This window comes from Oncorhynchus clarkii, chromosome 7 (assembly GCF_045791955.1).
Source record: "Oncorhynchus clarkii lewisi isolate Uvic-CL-2024 chromosome 7, UVic_Ocla_1.0, whole genome shotgun sequence".
Taxonomy (NCBI): domain Eukaryota; kingdom Metazoa; phylum Chordata; class Actinopteri; order Salmoniformes; family Salmonidae; genus Oncorhynchus; species Oncorhynchus clarkii.
In genome coordinates, this window is record NC_092153.1 from 61,229,837 (window position 1) to 61,246,162 (window position 16,326).

At 43.3% G+C, this 16,326-nt stretch overlaps 1 protein-coding gene and 1 non-coding gene across 2 annotated transcripts; both read right to left on the reverse strand.

Annotated features, from left to right (window-relative positions):
- Positions 1-1,248: 1,248 nt before the first annotated feature.
- trnar-ucu (transfer RNA arginine (anticodon UCU)) lies at positions 1,249-1,338 on the reverse strand. Its single transcript is given in 2 exon segments — positions 1,249-1,284; positions 1,302-1,338. It is a non-coding gene; the product is annotated as a tRNA-Arg (tRNA).
- Positions 1,339-12,738: 11,400 nt separating this feature from the next.
- Positions 12,739-15,513, reverse strand: LOC139413590 (single-strand-selective monofunctional uracil-DNA glycosylase 1). The gene is made up of 3 exons (XM_071161117.1): positions 15,449-15,513; positions 14,939-15,239; positions 12,739-14,625 (listed from the first exon to the last, which is right to left on the reverse strand). Exons 1-3 carry the CDS (start codon positions 15,511-15,513, stop codon positions 14,098-14,100), a joined length of 894 nt encoding a protein of 297 aa, XP_071017218.1. The 3' UTR covers positions 12,739-14,097.
- Between the last annotated feature and the right edge of the window lie 813 nt (positions 15,514-16,326).

Below are 16,326 nucleotides of genomic sequence, written 5' to 3' on the forward strand. Positions count from 1 at the left end.
ACATTAAGACATAGTAGATATAACAGGCCTGCATGCCTGATTCATGTAGACGACAAATTAAAATGAATGATTCTTTCCATCTGAACAGCCTATGCAGAAACAAAGGGCCCATAATACTGGGCTATTCAAACTCTTCTCGTTCTTTGTCTACCATATTGTAGATGTAAAGTAACGTATCATAAATGGAGTGGGACGGATTTTAATAAAATATAATAGCCTATGTTTAGTTGTGAGACCACAGCCAGCGGTACAGAGGCTTCAATCTAGAGCGAACTGATGTTGCAAGTCTGTGGGAGAGTGAAACATTGTTTTCAGTCTGATTGAACGCAAACATGCAGCATCTCTCTGCCAGAAGTTAACGTCTCTGCAGTATAAAATATCAGCATTCAAACGCATAATTGCCTAATCCGTATTTAAGTGTTTTGCCTTGTTATAACCACAAAATTCAATAGGAAATAAGAATAGAACCTCAAGAACAATGTGGTCAGTATTTGCTAATACATGACGGCATACCTGTTTATGTTCTGGTATTGATACTACTCAGTAGTAAACCTCTGTTAAACGTAATACTGGATGAACTACACTGGGAAATCCTAGTGGGATATAGGCTATCCAGCCAATGCTTTCTATTTATGGAGATTCTATCCGAGATTGGGGGCACCATTGCGTGTGTTCAATGTCTGCTGTTCATAGCGGAATTATTCTGTTGATGGTGTGTTTTTTCATCAACCTACTAAAGAAGTTCTATGTTTCATGGTGAATGATGGGTTTTCGTTGCACTCTCTGTTCCGACACTGTATGCCTGGAAGCCTTTTCCAGCACCAGCCGCCAACTCCGAGTCCACACCCACTACGCCACGTGCACTGTTACGCAGGCCTTCAGGCTGCGTAATCTTGAACGAGCACGTAGAGAGCAACAAGCAGTTCGCAAACAACTTTTGCCAGCACAGTATTTTAACATGTTTCAAGATTGTATGCATAGTAAAGGGTCGCCTATTTGGTTATTGACTATGACAACTACCCGACATCTGACGTTAATAAAAGTATACAATTTTTGGTGAATCTTCCTTTAATTTCGGCGATAGATTATGCTACCTTGTGTGTAGAGAGAGCCTTTCGGTTTATCAATGGAGGTGAATATTCGGGCTATTATTATAGTTGAGGTTAAGCACATTTTGCGTATTAGCAAATGCTCATGTTTCATTGTCAGTCTATACTCATGTTTCACTATCAACAGATTAAAAAAAATCGACTCCGGTGGGACTCGAACCCACAACCTTTGAATCACCACGATCTTTAACCTAGAAGTCCAATGCGCTATCCATTGCGCCACGGAGCCGCTGACGTTCTAGAGAAGTAGTTTCAAATACGACCATTCGCCTTGAAACATGCCCATCTTTTCACCTACACGTTATTCTGTCAATGTTAGGGCAGTTATGAAATAGGCTGCACACGGTTTGAAGAAAAGTATTTCAAAAATCCAAACGTTTTTATTTTGGGAGGTTTCAAAATAGATGACCCAAGCTGTAGCCTACAATAACTCAAGTTTTCTGGTCACATATTATTAGGCTACATAGGCCCATTATAAACTCAACACAACCGTCACATCACTCCAGCACAGTCACAGTACCATCTCTTACATATTAGAAAATTGATGGTCTTTCGGTACAATATTGTACTGGCGGTTAGAGAGTCAGTCGAGGACATTTCTGGTAGCGAAAACCAATCATATCCCTGATCCTACCAAGAAGTTACGAAGAATTGCCCTCACCAACCAAACAGAGACGGCACCGCTACCAAGACGTTACCATGAATTGGCCAATGAGAACAGAGCTGTTGAACACTACTGATGACCGCTGGCCTTGGCGCGGTTCATGACGCTTCCACATAAAATTGGCTTATCAGAGTAAAAGTAGATAGATATTTGGTTGAGTGAGGTTCCCATTTATTGCATGATATAACATACATAGTTTCCCTGCAAAAGATGACCTTAGAAAGGATGCAGAGACGTGTATTCCATGTTGTTCTAGTGAGGCGGTAAGAACCGTAATGCTCTCCTCTCACCTGTGCTATACTTGTATACATACATACCCAGGCTACATACAGTCAGGTAAAAATTATTGGCACCCTCGATAAAGATGAGCAAAAAAGACTATGAAATAAATATTTCAAATACTGAGCTATGAGCTATGAAGAAGGGTACATTTAGTAGGCCTAAACACCGCAGGAGTTAAATCTTGTTTATCCCAGTTTTAGAGAAAGGGCTTAATCTATAAATGTAATGATTCCATCGAAAACGTAATGTTGGCTAAGTTATTTTGATTGTAAATCAAGGAAGTAATTGAAGACAACATAATTGGAGGAAGATGTGAGAATGACAAATATACTCTAATTTGTTTTTTAATCAGTGCACAGCACACACTCAGGAAAATTAAATAGTTTATACAATGGCACATTCAAAGACTGACATTAACTGATCAGAATGTAATTACAGCATTCAGCTAAGGGGTTTTGTGCTCAGAGTAAATTAAGAGGAAGGGGAGAATACTGTTGACTAATACATCAATGAAAAATGATGCTGTATAAGCTTGAAAAATAGAGGATCAGCCGGGGACAGGTGTGGAGGTCATAAACACCACAGAGGGACAAACAATTGAACACAAATAATTACAAGTTTGTATAATTACCTTAAAATGGAGAGACTGATTGTTGGCTCCAATCAGAATGCCCAGCCCGTAAGGAACAGAGGACAAGGAGCTGACTGAAGGACAGCCAAGCATAGATGTGGAGAATGGACAGAGGCCCAGCCGGGCACAGGTGTGGAGGTCACAGACAGAGACCCAGCCAGGCACAGGTGTGGAGGTCATAAACTCTCAGTTCAATTCCATTACACGTAAGAGTCATTGGACGTAGGCGGGGAAGTTGTTAAGAGCCCCGGAGTTCGGTCTGAACATTAACACGCACCGCTTGCAGTACGGTTTTGTAAGCATAAGGACCTTATCTTTCAAATACAAAACAAAAAACAAAAGGTTAAATTGATACACACCTTTATGGTGTTAGTCTTACCACAGGGCCATATCTCCATGTTACAGCATGTGTTTGCCAGTGGCGACCCGTCATTCAGGGCAGGTGGGGCAGAGCAAATAAAAACATTTAAGAAATAAAGTGCTTTCTGTGGTGGTGGTGGGGCAAGCCAGCAGAAAATATGGAGCATTGCGCCGTGATTGGCTCAGTGTTCTGTCAATCATGGGGACACTACGTCACCACCAAGTCTAAGGGTAGAGCTCGAAAATGTAAACCCCTTGGGTGCTGCCATAGAGTTACATGAGAAGTGCCCATCCAAGAAAGCTCAAGGTCATTGGCCAAAGATAAAATGACATCAAATCACGTTATTTAGTGTTGTGTAGTGGCTTTGATGGCATGCATCCCACTTCTTCTTTTTTTTGCCCCACCAAGATTTACATGCTAAAATCGCCACTGGTATTTAGAGAAAAAAGACAGAAGAAAAGAGCCAACTGACTACCTGTGCTAATTAGCTATATGTGTCTGCTAACAGCTGTGTGTAAACGGAAGACGGATGCCATAAATGTGTCACTGAAAAATACTGTCGGCTGCAGCTGTGTTAAAACCAGTTAAAACAGTGTTCAGTAAGTGTGTATTTTGCATTTGTGAAATTCTTTTGATGTGATGTGAAAGTAGAGGGATTTATGTTTCTAGAACCGTACCACAACTGAGAATCGATTCACGTTTAGATGGAGTGTTTGGTTCTTTTGGCTTCCAGAGCCAATTCACCTTTAAACAGAACATCCAAGATACTTGGACTATAAGGAGTAATGTTAGGCTCCTTTAGTCTATTATTGGGCTATCTCTCAAAAGTAGGAGTAAAACTAGCAGTAACAGTATGTAGTATGAAATGTGCTATGTCAACATGTAGATAAAGTGAGCAGTACATATAAACAGTAATAAATAATAGCAGCAGTGATGGTAGTGAGTGAGTGAGTGTGCATGCATGCGTGCGTGCATGTGCAAGAGACGCGGCTTTCGTGGAGCGATAGTTAACGATGCTTTGTGGGTGACAAGTTGCAAAAGTGTTCAGAGGGTCCCTGATTCGAGCCCAGGTTGAGGCCAGGACAGGGACGGAAGCAATACTGTTACAGAGAGTCATAGAGTTAATGGGTCAGTGTTACAGAGAGTCAGTCTCTTAAGGTGCAGGTGAACAGCAGGTTGTGCAGGTGGACAGCTAGGCTTTTCAACAGTCTTATGGCCTGGAGGTGGATGCTCTTACCATCTGCCAGATGGAAGCAGAGAGAACAGGCCGTGGCTGAAGTCCTTTGTGATCTTCCAGGGGACGGTGCAGCTGCTTTTACAGGTGGGGATGTAACAAGACAGGATGCTCTCTATGGTGCATCTGTAGAAACGGGTGTCTTTCAGGACAAGGCTCCCATGTGGCAACTTTTTGAAGATGTGTTGCTCCATGTGTGTTATGGAAATAACGGGAAAAGATTGTAATGGTGAGTATAAGATGTAAAATGTAATCACAGTGTGTAGATTGGATGTATAGATGGAACATTACATGAATAGTGCCTAACCTTTACTTAACATCTCAACACATTAGGGGAAAAAAGTGCATGTTTATTCAATATCACACAGTAAAATTTGTTAAGGATTAGTATCTAACATTAGCTAACTGGGTGTGACAAAACATAGGCCTACTATTAAATCACACACTTTATGATTTTAGCTTAGTGTGGAAGTATTGGGGCTGACATTAGACTATTTTGACAATCTGTCAAAATACACTCGTACTGCAAGTACTATAGCTAGTTAGCTCACTAGCTAGCTAAATTGTTAGACAACTGTACTAATGTGCCTAATGCACTGATCTTACCTGCTAGTGCTAGATATTCTAATTGAAAACAGCAGACAACAAAACTTCTCATTTAAAAAAAGATAACGTAAGCAGCGAAAACTTTACTGTTGAATGAAATGTTCATGGTAGAGATGGAGAGGAAAGGCCCCTATTCTAGTGCCAGCCAATTCTATAGCTCTGTTCTCATTGTTCTTGGTTACTTCCTGGTTGCACTGGGGTCTCGGATTGGTTGGCGAGTGCAATTCTTTGTTAAGTCTTGGTTACAGACAGCGATATGATTGGTTGCCGCAACCAGACATTTCCTCGACTCACAGTTGTCAAGGGGGCGTCACAGAGCCACTGGGGGTGTAGAGTTTAGGGCGGTTATTAAATATGCAGCACACGATTTGAATTAAAATCCCAAGTGTCTCAGAAAATATCAAATGCTTTTATTATTTTTGGTTTCAATTGTAGATTTGGAGACTTGATGACCAAAGATGTTGTAAAGGAGTGTGTAACTGGCTGCAGGGAAGTCAGGCGCAGGAGAGCAGAATTGGGTAGAAAACGGAGCCCTTTATTGAGGCGAACAAAACACGTTACTCAGAAAACTAAACACACACGGATTAACATAACCCGGCGCAAACCAGCCTGGAGTACACATACATTACACATAACAATTCCACACACAGACATGGGGGGAAACAGAGGGTTATATGCAAGATGAGTAATGAGGGAATGCAAACCAGGTGTGTGGAAAACAAGACAAAACAAATGGAAAATGAAAGGTGGATCGGCGGTGGCTAGAAGACCGGTGACGTCGACCGCCGAATGCCGTCCGAACAAGGAGAGGGACCAACCTCGGCGGAAGTCATGACAGATGTTCGGTAATTCTCCAACTTTGGCCCTTCAATTGTCCTTTGCCTCCCGAACCATCTTCCTGGTAGCGACAAGATACACTTGCGTCCAATACCAGGCAAGTTTACCACTGTTCCAGTGGTTTTAAGCTTCTAAATTGTTGCCCAAATAATGGTAAGTGGTAAATTTGTCAAATGTTTTTCTACCCATTGCCTGATCTTTTAGTAAATAAGTAAGATATTTCACTCAGTGTATCCCAAATAAGTTGATGCTGATTAGAAGCTATATTAAATGCGTAATTGTAGGGAAATATCCAAATGAATGCATGAATGGCCTCCAAGAGATTGAACAGTTCCTAACACTGTTTTTCTCCACTGAATTAGGATTCTTCTCTTCTTTACCAGTTAAAGTCTCCCCGAAAATCATTTGTGCTGCCCTTGGCGAGATTGCCATATTAACAGGTTCCCAACCATATGGAGGAAGAGAAGGGGCAGGCAGTTGGAGGTGGGGGGAACAGCACAGGTCAAGGATGCTGTGTCCTTTGTGTTTAACCTTCCCCACTTTCAGTTCACAATGGTAGTGCCCAGTTCATAAACTTTGAATCCTCAACCTCACCGCCTTGCATCCAACCAATCACAAGGGAATGTGATATGTTTGCCCCTTTCTGCAATGCAAATGTGGCAGCACAATTTAAATCGATGAACAGAAACACATGCATTTTGAGTTACTTAAAGGAGGCTGTGTGTTCAGCTTTCCAGCTCTCTCAGACATACCACACACAGTCTCTCTCTCTCTCTCTCTCTCCCCCTCTCTCTCTCTCTCTCGTGCATCACATGACCTGAGAGGGAGCCTTCACAGTGGAGATGATGGATGGGGCTTTTAGTACCTATTTAGAATGAAGCTGTCCCCACCGCTCTTTAATTACCAACTCCCTGAAGGAGGCTGCTGCCCCACTTAATTGCTTTTTGTTTGTTGACCTAGTTGAGCTCTTAGATGGATCGGAAGGAGAGCCCAGAACACTGAGAGGCAGACCAGTAGCTGAAAGTTTGCTGGTTCAAATCTTGGGCCGGATGATAAAGGTGGGAACTGAACTGGAAACCAGAGCACTACTGGCTTCAGATGATAGCTACCATCCACTGTCATTGTGCCCTTGAGAAACGCATTAACCATCCACCCTCCAGGGGAACCCCACTGCAGCTGATATGTGTTGTCGAAGGAGAATAGGAGCAGATCAAGAGACACATTTCTTTAGTAATGGATTGTAGTAATGGATGGACTAACAAAGTACTATTCTATTCAATTTACCTCCATATTGCTTACACCTATCCAGAAAGTATTTTCAGATCTTAAGGTATATGAGAAGGATGTAGTGGTGGACCCTAGGTTGATTCGACATACAGTATTTTCCAGAGTCATGAATGTGCCTTTAAAGTTATTCATATGAATTAAAATGTACATTTTTCACAGCATCCTCAACATCTGGCAACACACATGAAGGTTGTCACATTAGGCGGAGGCAGGTCTCATATTCAGATCTGAATGTGTTTTTAAAAGCTGCACTCAGTGGAATGGAATCACAGCATTTCTAATTAAGTGAGGGATTGGTTCGCCCTCTGCCATCTACGTGCCACCGCCATTTCTCATCCATCAACCCAATCACAAGTATCACCTGAGCAGGGCAGCTAGACAGCTCATTGCTCAGAACAAATGAATAATTTTAAGCTGAAATAAAAGGGGAACAGACTACTTCAGGAATACCATCTGTAAACTCAGAGAACAGAATCTGTCATCGTCGCTTACCACAGCCAGTACCACAGCCTCTGAAATACCACAAAGAGTACTGGCCGCACCACAATGCACATTGCTCTCAACCCATAGAGACGTGAGACAAGGCAGCAGGATATCTGTCTGCTGTATACGGTCCTAAGGCTTGTTCACACATAACTCACGGAGCTTCTCCCTCTTCCCCCGCCCCATAAATAAGTCTGCCTTCTTTTGATAATGCCAGCTTAACATTTAGTCAATAAACTCTTCTCTGCTGGTGTGCTTTTACCAAGGCTGCTTTTTCCCAATATACAGTATATCTTCAAGTATACACTCTTAGAAAAATAGGTGCTATCTAGAACCTAAAAGGGTTCTTTGGCTGTCCCCACACTTTGAAGAACCCCTTTTGGTTCCCGGTAGAACCCTTTTGGTTCCAGGAAGAACTATTTTGGGTTCCATGTAGAACCTTTTCCACAGAGGGTTCTGCATGGAACCCATAAGAGTTGTACCTGGAACCATAAAGGGTTCTCCTATAGGGACAGCCACCCTTTTGGAACCCTTTTTTCTAAAAGTACTGCAATTATACACCTTGATAATGTGGAGCATTTTCCTTTGCATACAATGGCCATACTATCAAATGTTTCAACTTGCTGCCTTACACACACGTACACTACACACACACACACACACACACACACACGTACACTACACACACACACACACATACACTACACACACACACACACACACACACGTACACTACACACACACACACACACACGTACACTACACACACACACACACACAAGCACACACGCACACACACACACAGAGTCGGCTCAGCGTTTAATTTATTCAAGACATTCTATTCCTCTCAGTAATGACTGGAGAATGGTTGAGAACTGAAGCATCCCTTTCTCTATAAGCCTCTGGGTAAGACTCCACTGAACCTTCACCTGCTCATGATGATGACACAACTTATGCATCAGCAGATCTACCAGCATTAGCCAATAGTCTCTTGGCCTCTATGTGGACAGTTGAGTACAGTTTAGGTCCAGGGGTGAGGGAACTAGTTTTTCAGGCCAACCCAACCTTAACATCAACAAAATCCACATTTACTGAAGGAGACAAACTGGGTTAGACTGGAAAACAAATAACTTGTAGCTGATAAAATGTGGGGGGTGGTTTAAATTTGTAGAGGGAGGTAGGCCATTACCAAGCCAGAGAATTACCATAGTAAGTGAGTGAGAAGCAGTGTGGTGCCTCTACATAACCCAGCAGCACGCTCTCTCCTAACGACTCCAGAGGTGTAATGAAGACAAACCCGGGCAGAAATTAGCAGCGACAGTAACTAAAACATTGATAAATAAACCACTAATAAAAAAGAGCAGAGGGGGTGATGGAGGGGGTAGAGAGAGGAGAAGGGAAGTGATTAGTACAGTGCATGGTGCAGAAATGTGACAATTTATCTGTCTCGTCTCGTATTTTCTCGAAACACACTGAAAACAGCAATGGCCGATGGTAAATGGATTTGCCTAGAAAAATCAATCCCCCATATGACCGTGTGCATGTACGTCCGTGTCGTAACCGCACGGTGAACCCTCACTGTTCTTTCCCCCCTGCTGATCCGTCTAATATCCTGCGCCTGTATGACTTATCTGTGTGTACCGCGTGAGCACCGTCCCACTCTCGAGAGCACGCCATGATTGATGGGCTTTGCAGCCACAGAAAAAAAGAAGAGTTCAAGAAAAATGGGAGTCACACAAGACTTTAAAACAACAATTCTTATGACAGGCAAAACACTTAGGAAAATTAAACTTATACATTCAAATTTTCATTAAATTATTTTTTAATGAGAACATTCATCTTACGAGAATCTATCCAATTAATTTCACAGTAACCTTTTCTTATAAGCAGGACGTTTTTTTAATCATCTATTTATATTTTCTAGATTTTCCAAAAACATGAGGCTGGATAAAACTGCACATTTAAAAATGTTAATATTCCAATAGAAACCCCAGTCATCTCAACACTGAAGGCCAAACGGAGTGATGGGAATGGGGAGGAAACAGCCCAAGCAGAGGGGGGCAGAATTTAAGGTTCCATATCAGTAATGTGTACCCCTGCCTACACTCCCCCAACCCCCTTTCCTCCAGTGTGTGTGGACAGTGTGGAGGTTATCAGTTAGGTGTGCCCCTCTCGTGCCCTCGCTCTCTCCGTATGACGGGCGGCCCTGGAGGATAATAAAGAGGGATGATGCTGATGTTGTGCCATCCACCTCCCTCAAAATCCCCCCCACCTCCTCTATCCTCTCTTGCAGAACATTTCGCCCCTTCATTTATCACCTCTCCCACTCCTCCTTGCCTCCCCCTCCTCCCACCCTCGCTCTAATTCTGGTTTAATAACCGCCACCTCCATTCATCACAGAATCGATGGCTCTGACAGGCCCACGCCGGCTAACGTTAGCTCCCCTGTCCTTTCCTCACGCATGGATGTGGGGTCACCGGGAGGTCAGGCTGCCAAGAAGTATGTCCTGCGCCATTGTTCCTTGGCGTAAGATGCTGAAATGCACATACAAACACCCACTCATCATCAGTCAAGTGGACTGTCATGTTTGAAAAGCAACAAGCAAGACACAAATACCAAGTCAAACACACATTGAAAGGATCAGTCTCAAAATTGAAAATTATGCACCTGAGGAACATCAGAATCGATTGAAGCTTCAAACTGGACTATCTTGAGGGGTTATTGTCTTACCCCATTTACTATATGCTGAATACACTGTACATAATATGTTCGTCTTACCTATGAGCAGCATTTGTGTGTCAAAATGGGTGGATGGAACACCGTGACACAAAAACAAACCCCTCTATTGTCAGCCTCCATCATGCCAGGAAGTTTGCTCATCGCAGCACAGCTTGGGTTTGTGGCAGAGAGACAGGACAGCAGCTGAATTTCACCTAGACCCACATCCAGGGCCCATGACAGTACACAGGAGGGTACTTTCAGAGGAGTGTGCCTGTTTTACCGCAGGACTCTAATCCACAGAGCGGGTCCTATTGGCAAGGCTCATTGAGCTAATTAATAATGCGGCACAGAACAGAGAGGGATGGGAGTCATTAGGGAACTGCGGCTATGCTCTCAGCCCTGCGGTGGAGCGCCATTCTGTGTGTGTGTTTGCATGTATGAGAGAGATAAAGAACGCAAGGGAGCATAGTGTGTGTGCATTTGAATACGTGTGATTTTGCTTGTGGGTGTGCCTATGCTGCTCGGCCATCGCTCATCCATATATTTATATGTACATATTCTCATTCACCCCTTTTAGATTTGAGTTTATTAGGTATTTGTTGGGGAATTGTTAGATTACTTGTTAGATATTACTGCACTGTCGGAACCAGAAGCACAAGCATTTCGCTACACTCGCATTAACATCCGCTAACCATGTGAAAATTTGATTTGATTTTGAGTGTGCAGGTGCTCTGAAGTCAGAGAGTTTTTGTGTGAGAGAGAGCGAATGGCCATTATACAGACACCACGTCCTGCCTCATCAAGCTCCCCCCAGACAAACCCATTTAAGATGGCGGCCCCTCTTCTCTCTCTCTCAGACACACACCTGCACCCTGTAATGGTGAGGCTCGTAGCTGGTGACTGTATGATTTATGCATTATCCAGGATCAAGACAAACAACATCAAACCACCGTACTGCAGCAGCCCTCTCTACCTGCTAGCTCCTGATGACTGGGAGCCACTGTGATCAGAGTTAAAAGAGGAACAGAGAGAATTCATGGAAGTACTTTCCACTAAGCTGCTTATGCAATGAACACAGTAATTACTCAAGATACAGCATTGTATTAACATGTTACATAGCACTCCTGTGTAACGTTCCACTAAACCATAGCGTATAATACAAATAACTGGCTGATTTAGTATAATAATGAGAATGAAGTATATAGTCCATTCCTTGCCTTACGCAATACAAAAGAAATGCAACATAGTGGAAATGAGTTAATGTACAAAAACATTCTAATAATGCCAGAGCAAAGTCGTGGCAATTCAATATTTCACCTCAGCAAAAAATGAAAAGTCCCTTTTTCAGGACCCTGTCTTTCAAAGATAATTCGTAAAAATCCAAATAACTTCACAGATCTTCATTGTAAAGGGTTTAAACACGGTTTCCCATGCTTGTCCAATGAACCATAAACAATTAATTTACATGCACCTGTGGAACGGTCGTTAAGACACTAACAGTTTACAGACTGTAGGCAATTAAGGTCACAGTTATGAAAACTTAGGACACTAAAGAGGCCGTTCTACTGACTCTGAAAAACACCAAAAGAAAGATGCAGGATGGCAACAACTGCCCAAGTTACACCAAGAACGCACAATCCATCCATCAGTGCTCAGACTGTCTGCAATAGGCTGAGAGAGGCTGGACTGAGGGCTTGTAGGCCTGTTGTAAGGCAGGTCCTCACCAGACATCACCGGCAACAACGTCGCCTATGGGCACAAACTCACCGTCGCTGGACCAGACAGGACTGGCAAAAAGTGCTCTTCACTGACGAGTCACGGTTTTGTCTCACCAGGGGTGATGATCGGATTCACATTTAACATCGAAGAAATTAGCGTTACATCGAAGCCTGTACTCTGGAGCGGGATCGTTTGGGAGGTGGAGGGTCCGTCATGGTCTGGGGCAGTGTGTTACAGCATCATCAGGCTGAACTTGTCATTGTAGGCATTACAGGGAAGACATCCTCCTCCCTCATGTGGTACCCTTCCTGCAGACTCATCCTGACATGACTCACCAGCATGACAACGCCACCAGCCATACTGCTCGTTCTGTGCGTGATTTCCTGCAAGACAGCAATGTCAGTGTTCTGCCATGGCCAGTGAAGAGCCCAGATCTCAATCCCATTGAGCACATCTGGGACCTGTTGGATCTGAGGGTGAGGGCTAGGGCCATTCCCCCCAGAAATGTCTGGGAACTTGCAGGTAGGTGCCTTGGTGGAAGAGTGGGGTAACATCTCACAGCTAGAACTGGCAAATCTGGTGCAGTCCATGAGGAGGAGATGCACTGCAGTACTTAATGCAGCTGGTGGCCATACCAGATTACTTTTGATTTTGACCCCCCTTTGTTCAGTGACACATTATTCCATTTATTTTAGTCACATGTCTGTGGAACTTGTTCAGTTTGTCTCAGTTGTTGAATCTTATGTTCATACAAATATTTACACATGTTAAGTTTGCTAAAATAAACACAGTTGACAGTGAGAGGACATTTATTTTGTTTAATGAGTTTATTTTTTTAAACACTAACATCAGGTACACACTAAAGTGCATTACAAGGCAATAGCATAAGATTAATTCCATGCATTTCTAAAGCGATCATTCTTATTAAGGGACCACCTGATTTAGGTTCACACATGGAGAGTGGCACACAGAAAGCTTGATCACCTGACCTGTGGAATTTTGCCTGAGGTGTACAGAATGTTGTGTAAGGGAGGAAGCATCATCGAAGAGAAACCTGCAAGGGGAACACTTTAGTCCCTTTTCCATTACAAGCTTAACCTCCTGCAGAGCTGAGTGGTATAACAACACGGTGCAAGACCATTTGAGTGCCATGTATGTCAAGGGCTTCTTCTAATTATGCATGACCTATTCGGGCTTCGTCCCAGTACAAACATTATAGAGATGGCTTTATACCTAGCTATGCAGTAATGTGGGTTTAGGACCTTGAAGGTCAGAATTTCTTAGTAGTAATGATAAGATGTCAACACGTTAAGACCTGCTAAGAAGTAACAGGTAAGGACAGGGCATGTCCATGCATAAAGCATCAGCCAAGCAACAATGGTTGGCTTGAACATGTACTAAATTGACCAAATGAGAAACATTGCTTTAGCAATGTTGTTACCACATTCACTCCAAATTTGCAAACCACTGTCGAGACAGAGAAGAAAATAAAAGAAACTACTGCAACATGACTTATTTTTCTTGTTAACAAATTACAACATTGTCATTTAACAGTAGAAATAACTCTGAAGAACAAACTAAAACCTATTCTAGACTAACTGGTCAGTTACATCACCAGAGTCTGATAGCAACAGAGCTGTTAAAAGACCTAAGGCAAGCTCCTCCTAAACCTGTATACAGTATCTACTGTAATCCTGAAAATCTTTAATCTTATAAATTGTTGTAAATTATATCATTTTAAAAACTTCTAATTTCTTCATTACAGTCTCTGGAACTATTTCCAGGTAATATGCTACAGAATGTCCTCACAAAGGTCAGAGATGAGTACCTGTCGACATGCTGTGAAGCAGTACACACCACAGTAAAGTACATATAGACATAATGTATCTTTTCTGTAATGGATATAACAGCATCTGAGGAGAGTCATTGTGATGCACTATTTCTCCGCATGGCCTATAAACATGAGAGCTCTGGAGGGGAACTGCTGCTCAACAGGGACTGCTGTGTGAGAGGGCCTGGGTGATGTGTTCTTCCCCCTAAAGATGAAGGTTAGGATTTGGGAAGGGTAAGCTGACCCTAGATCTGTGCCAGCAGGCAACTTATACCCCCAGGCCAGCATACAGCAAATACAGTATTCGCTCATGGAGGCTGATTAGCTAGAGGTCACATGGTCAGCAGGGATAGGACACCCAGTTCCTCCAGCTTGGCCTTAGCTACTGCCTCCCAGCCCTTATTGGCCAACGGGTTCCTGGGGGATGGGTGCATGATGCCCTCCACCCGTACCTCCATGCCCGCCGCAGTGAGGGCTCGCCGCGCTCGCTGCTCTGCCACTCTGCCAACCCCAATCACCATGGTGATGCCAAGGGCAGCCACAGCCTGGCACAGTGCCATGTCACAAAGAGCCAGGAGGGCCTCACGTTCCCCAATGACTAGCTCGGGGGGTGTTAAGTTCTTGCCGGTGGTACCCATGAACATAAGTGGGCACAGGTTATGTACAAAAAAATGGCGGAAGAACACATCTGGCTCACCACACAGCTTGCGGAAGAAGCCCCAGAAACGGGAGCCACTCACTTCGCTCTGAATGCAGGCCAGGCCTTTGATTAGTCGCTTTGGGTGCTCCGAAGGGGGATGTCCAACCTCCCCAGTGATTTTTAGCCAATCACGGACATAGTTTACCTCACCAAAGGGTACCTGAGAGCAGAGGAGGAATGATGATTAGGTGGATAATAATACAACTCTATTCTACCCTGACTTTGATCAGATTTAAACAGAGTGGGCAATATTGACTTATTTATGTGTATGCCTTATTCCAGACATTTCCATTCTGCAATGGTGAATATGAGAAAGTGGTAATAAACGTTTATATTGTCCTCTATCAACCAAAAGTTCTAGGAGGCTACTATTTATTTACCTTTTGCCCTGAATGGAAGTAGGCTAACTTAACAATGTAGCTATCAAGTGAGAGTTGTTGGGCTCTCTCTTTGGCCTGCCTGCACATCCTTACCCCGGTCTGAGCCATGCCGAAGGGTCCCGGGTTCATCCCCAGGAAGAGAATACTCTGTCCGCCACGACAGTAAGTCTCAACGAAGCAGCGGTGCGGTTCCCAGGCATACTCCAGCGGGTTGTAGATGTAGTGCACGGGCTCACTGAACGAGAGCCGGCGAAGGTGAACGTTCAGCTCCAACTCTACGTGCAGAAAACGAGAGGCTACCGTGGAACCATCCAACATCAACCCCGGACCCAGAATAAGCGAACAAACGTTGTTCTCATTCGGTTCGTGTTTCTCCGCATCTCCCTCTCCAACCCTGCGGACAGATAAATAAAACAATCCCGGTACTTTGATTATCAATAGGAATGCTAAACCGGTTAGCCATCAACGTCAGCGGATATTAAATTGCTTAGCCACAGAGTTATTTTAAAGTAGGCATAATATAATGCACATGTCCCCTTATAACAGAACGGCTGCATTAATGTCCTTAAAACAGCACATTTCGTCGCTGTAGTTGCACTGTACCTTTTGAGTTCATGTGTGTCCATCCTGAGCGGATGTTTTCCGGAAAGAAAGACCAGCAATTGCATTCTGGGAATAGTAGTTCCACGCAGATAGGCGACCTACCCTTCTTTATTATACAGTAGCGCAGTGCTACCAACCAACGAAGGTGATAGCTTATGTTTTACGGAACACAAACCGGCTGCGCGCGTGCGCCATCGTGCGCCATCGTGCATAAATGTATTCCCCCTCCCCCCTTTCCGTCTCTGTGATAAGAGTCTCCTATGATCTGCACCGCGAGGGATTTGACAAAAATAAACACATATCATGCACTTGCACAGGGTTGGGGAGTAACTGATTAGTCTACATGTAATCAGTTACATGAAATCTGATTACTAAAAACCTGTAATCAGTTACTTTACCAGCAAAAATATTGTAATAAGATTACAGATACAGAAAAACAAAATAATGACTTATTGGATTACTTTTAAATTCAGAAAGGATGTTTTGTGACACCTTATGACACCTTTCTGTTTTCTCAATGGCATTCAATTCAACATTGAAAAAAGGTGCACGTTTAAGTTTCTTCTACCTGAGCGAGCCTGACCACAAGTCAGAGACTACTATGATGACACACCAAATGCATTTGATGGATAATTTATGTCTTCTTCTAAAGCCTCTTAAGGGAAACGTAATACAAAAGTAACCGAAAGTAATTCTGTTACCGAGTTTGGGTAATCTTAAAGTTACATTACTGATTACAATTTTGGAAAGGTAACTAGTAACTGTAACAGATTACATTTAGAAAGTAACCTGCCAAACCCTGCGCGCACTCGCACACACATTTAAATGGGTAACATTACATACACACAAGTGGCTATAGTGTATAAGGTAGTCGGTTT

What these genes read in the sequence shown, in the direction of transcription:
- LOC139413590 (XM_071161117.1), bottom strand. Translation starts at nt 15,513, where the DNA reads ATGCAATTGCTGGTCTTTCTTTCCGGAAAACATCCGCTCAGGATGGAC. An exon ending in GACACACATGAACTCAAAAG is followed by an intron (nt 15,240 to 15,448) that starts GTACAGTGCAAC and finishes ATCTGTCCGCAG; the next exon opens with GGTTGGAGAGGGAGATGCGG. An exon ending in TCGGCATGGCTCAGACCGGG is followed by an intron (nt 14,626 to 14,938) that starts GTAAGGATGTGC and finishes CTCTGCTCTCAG; the next exon opens with GTACCCTTTGGTGAGGTAAA.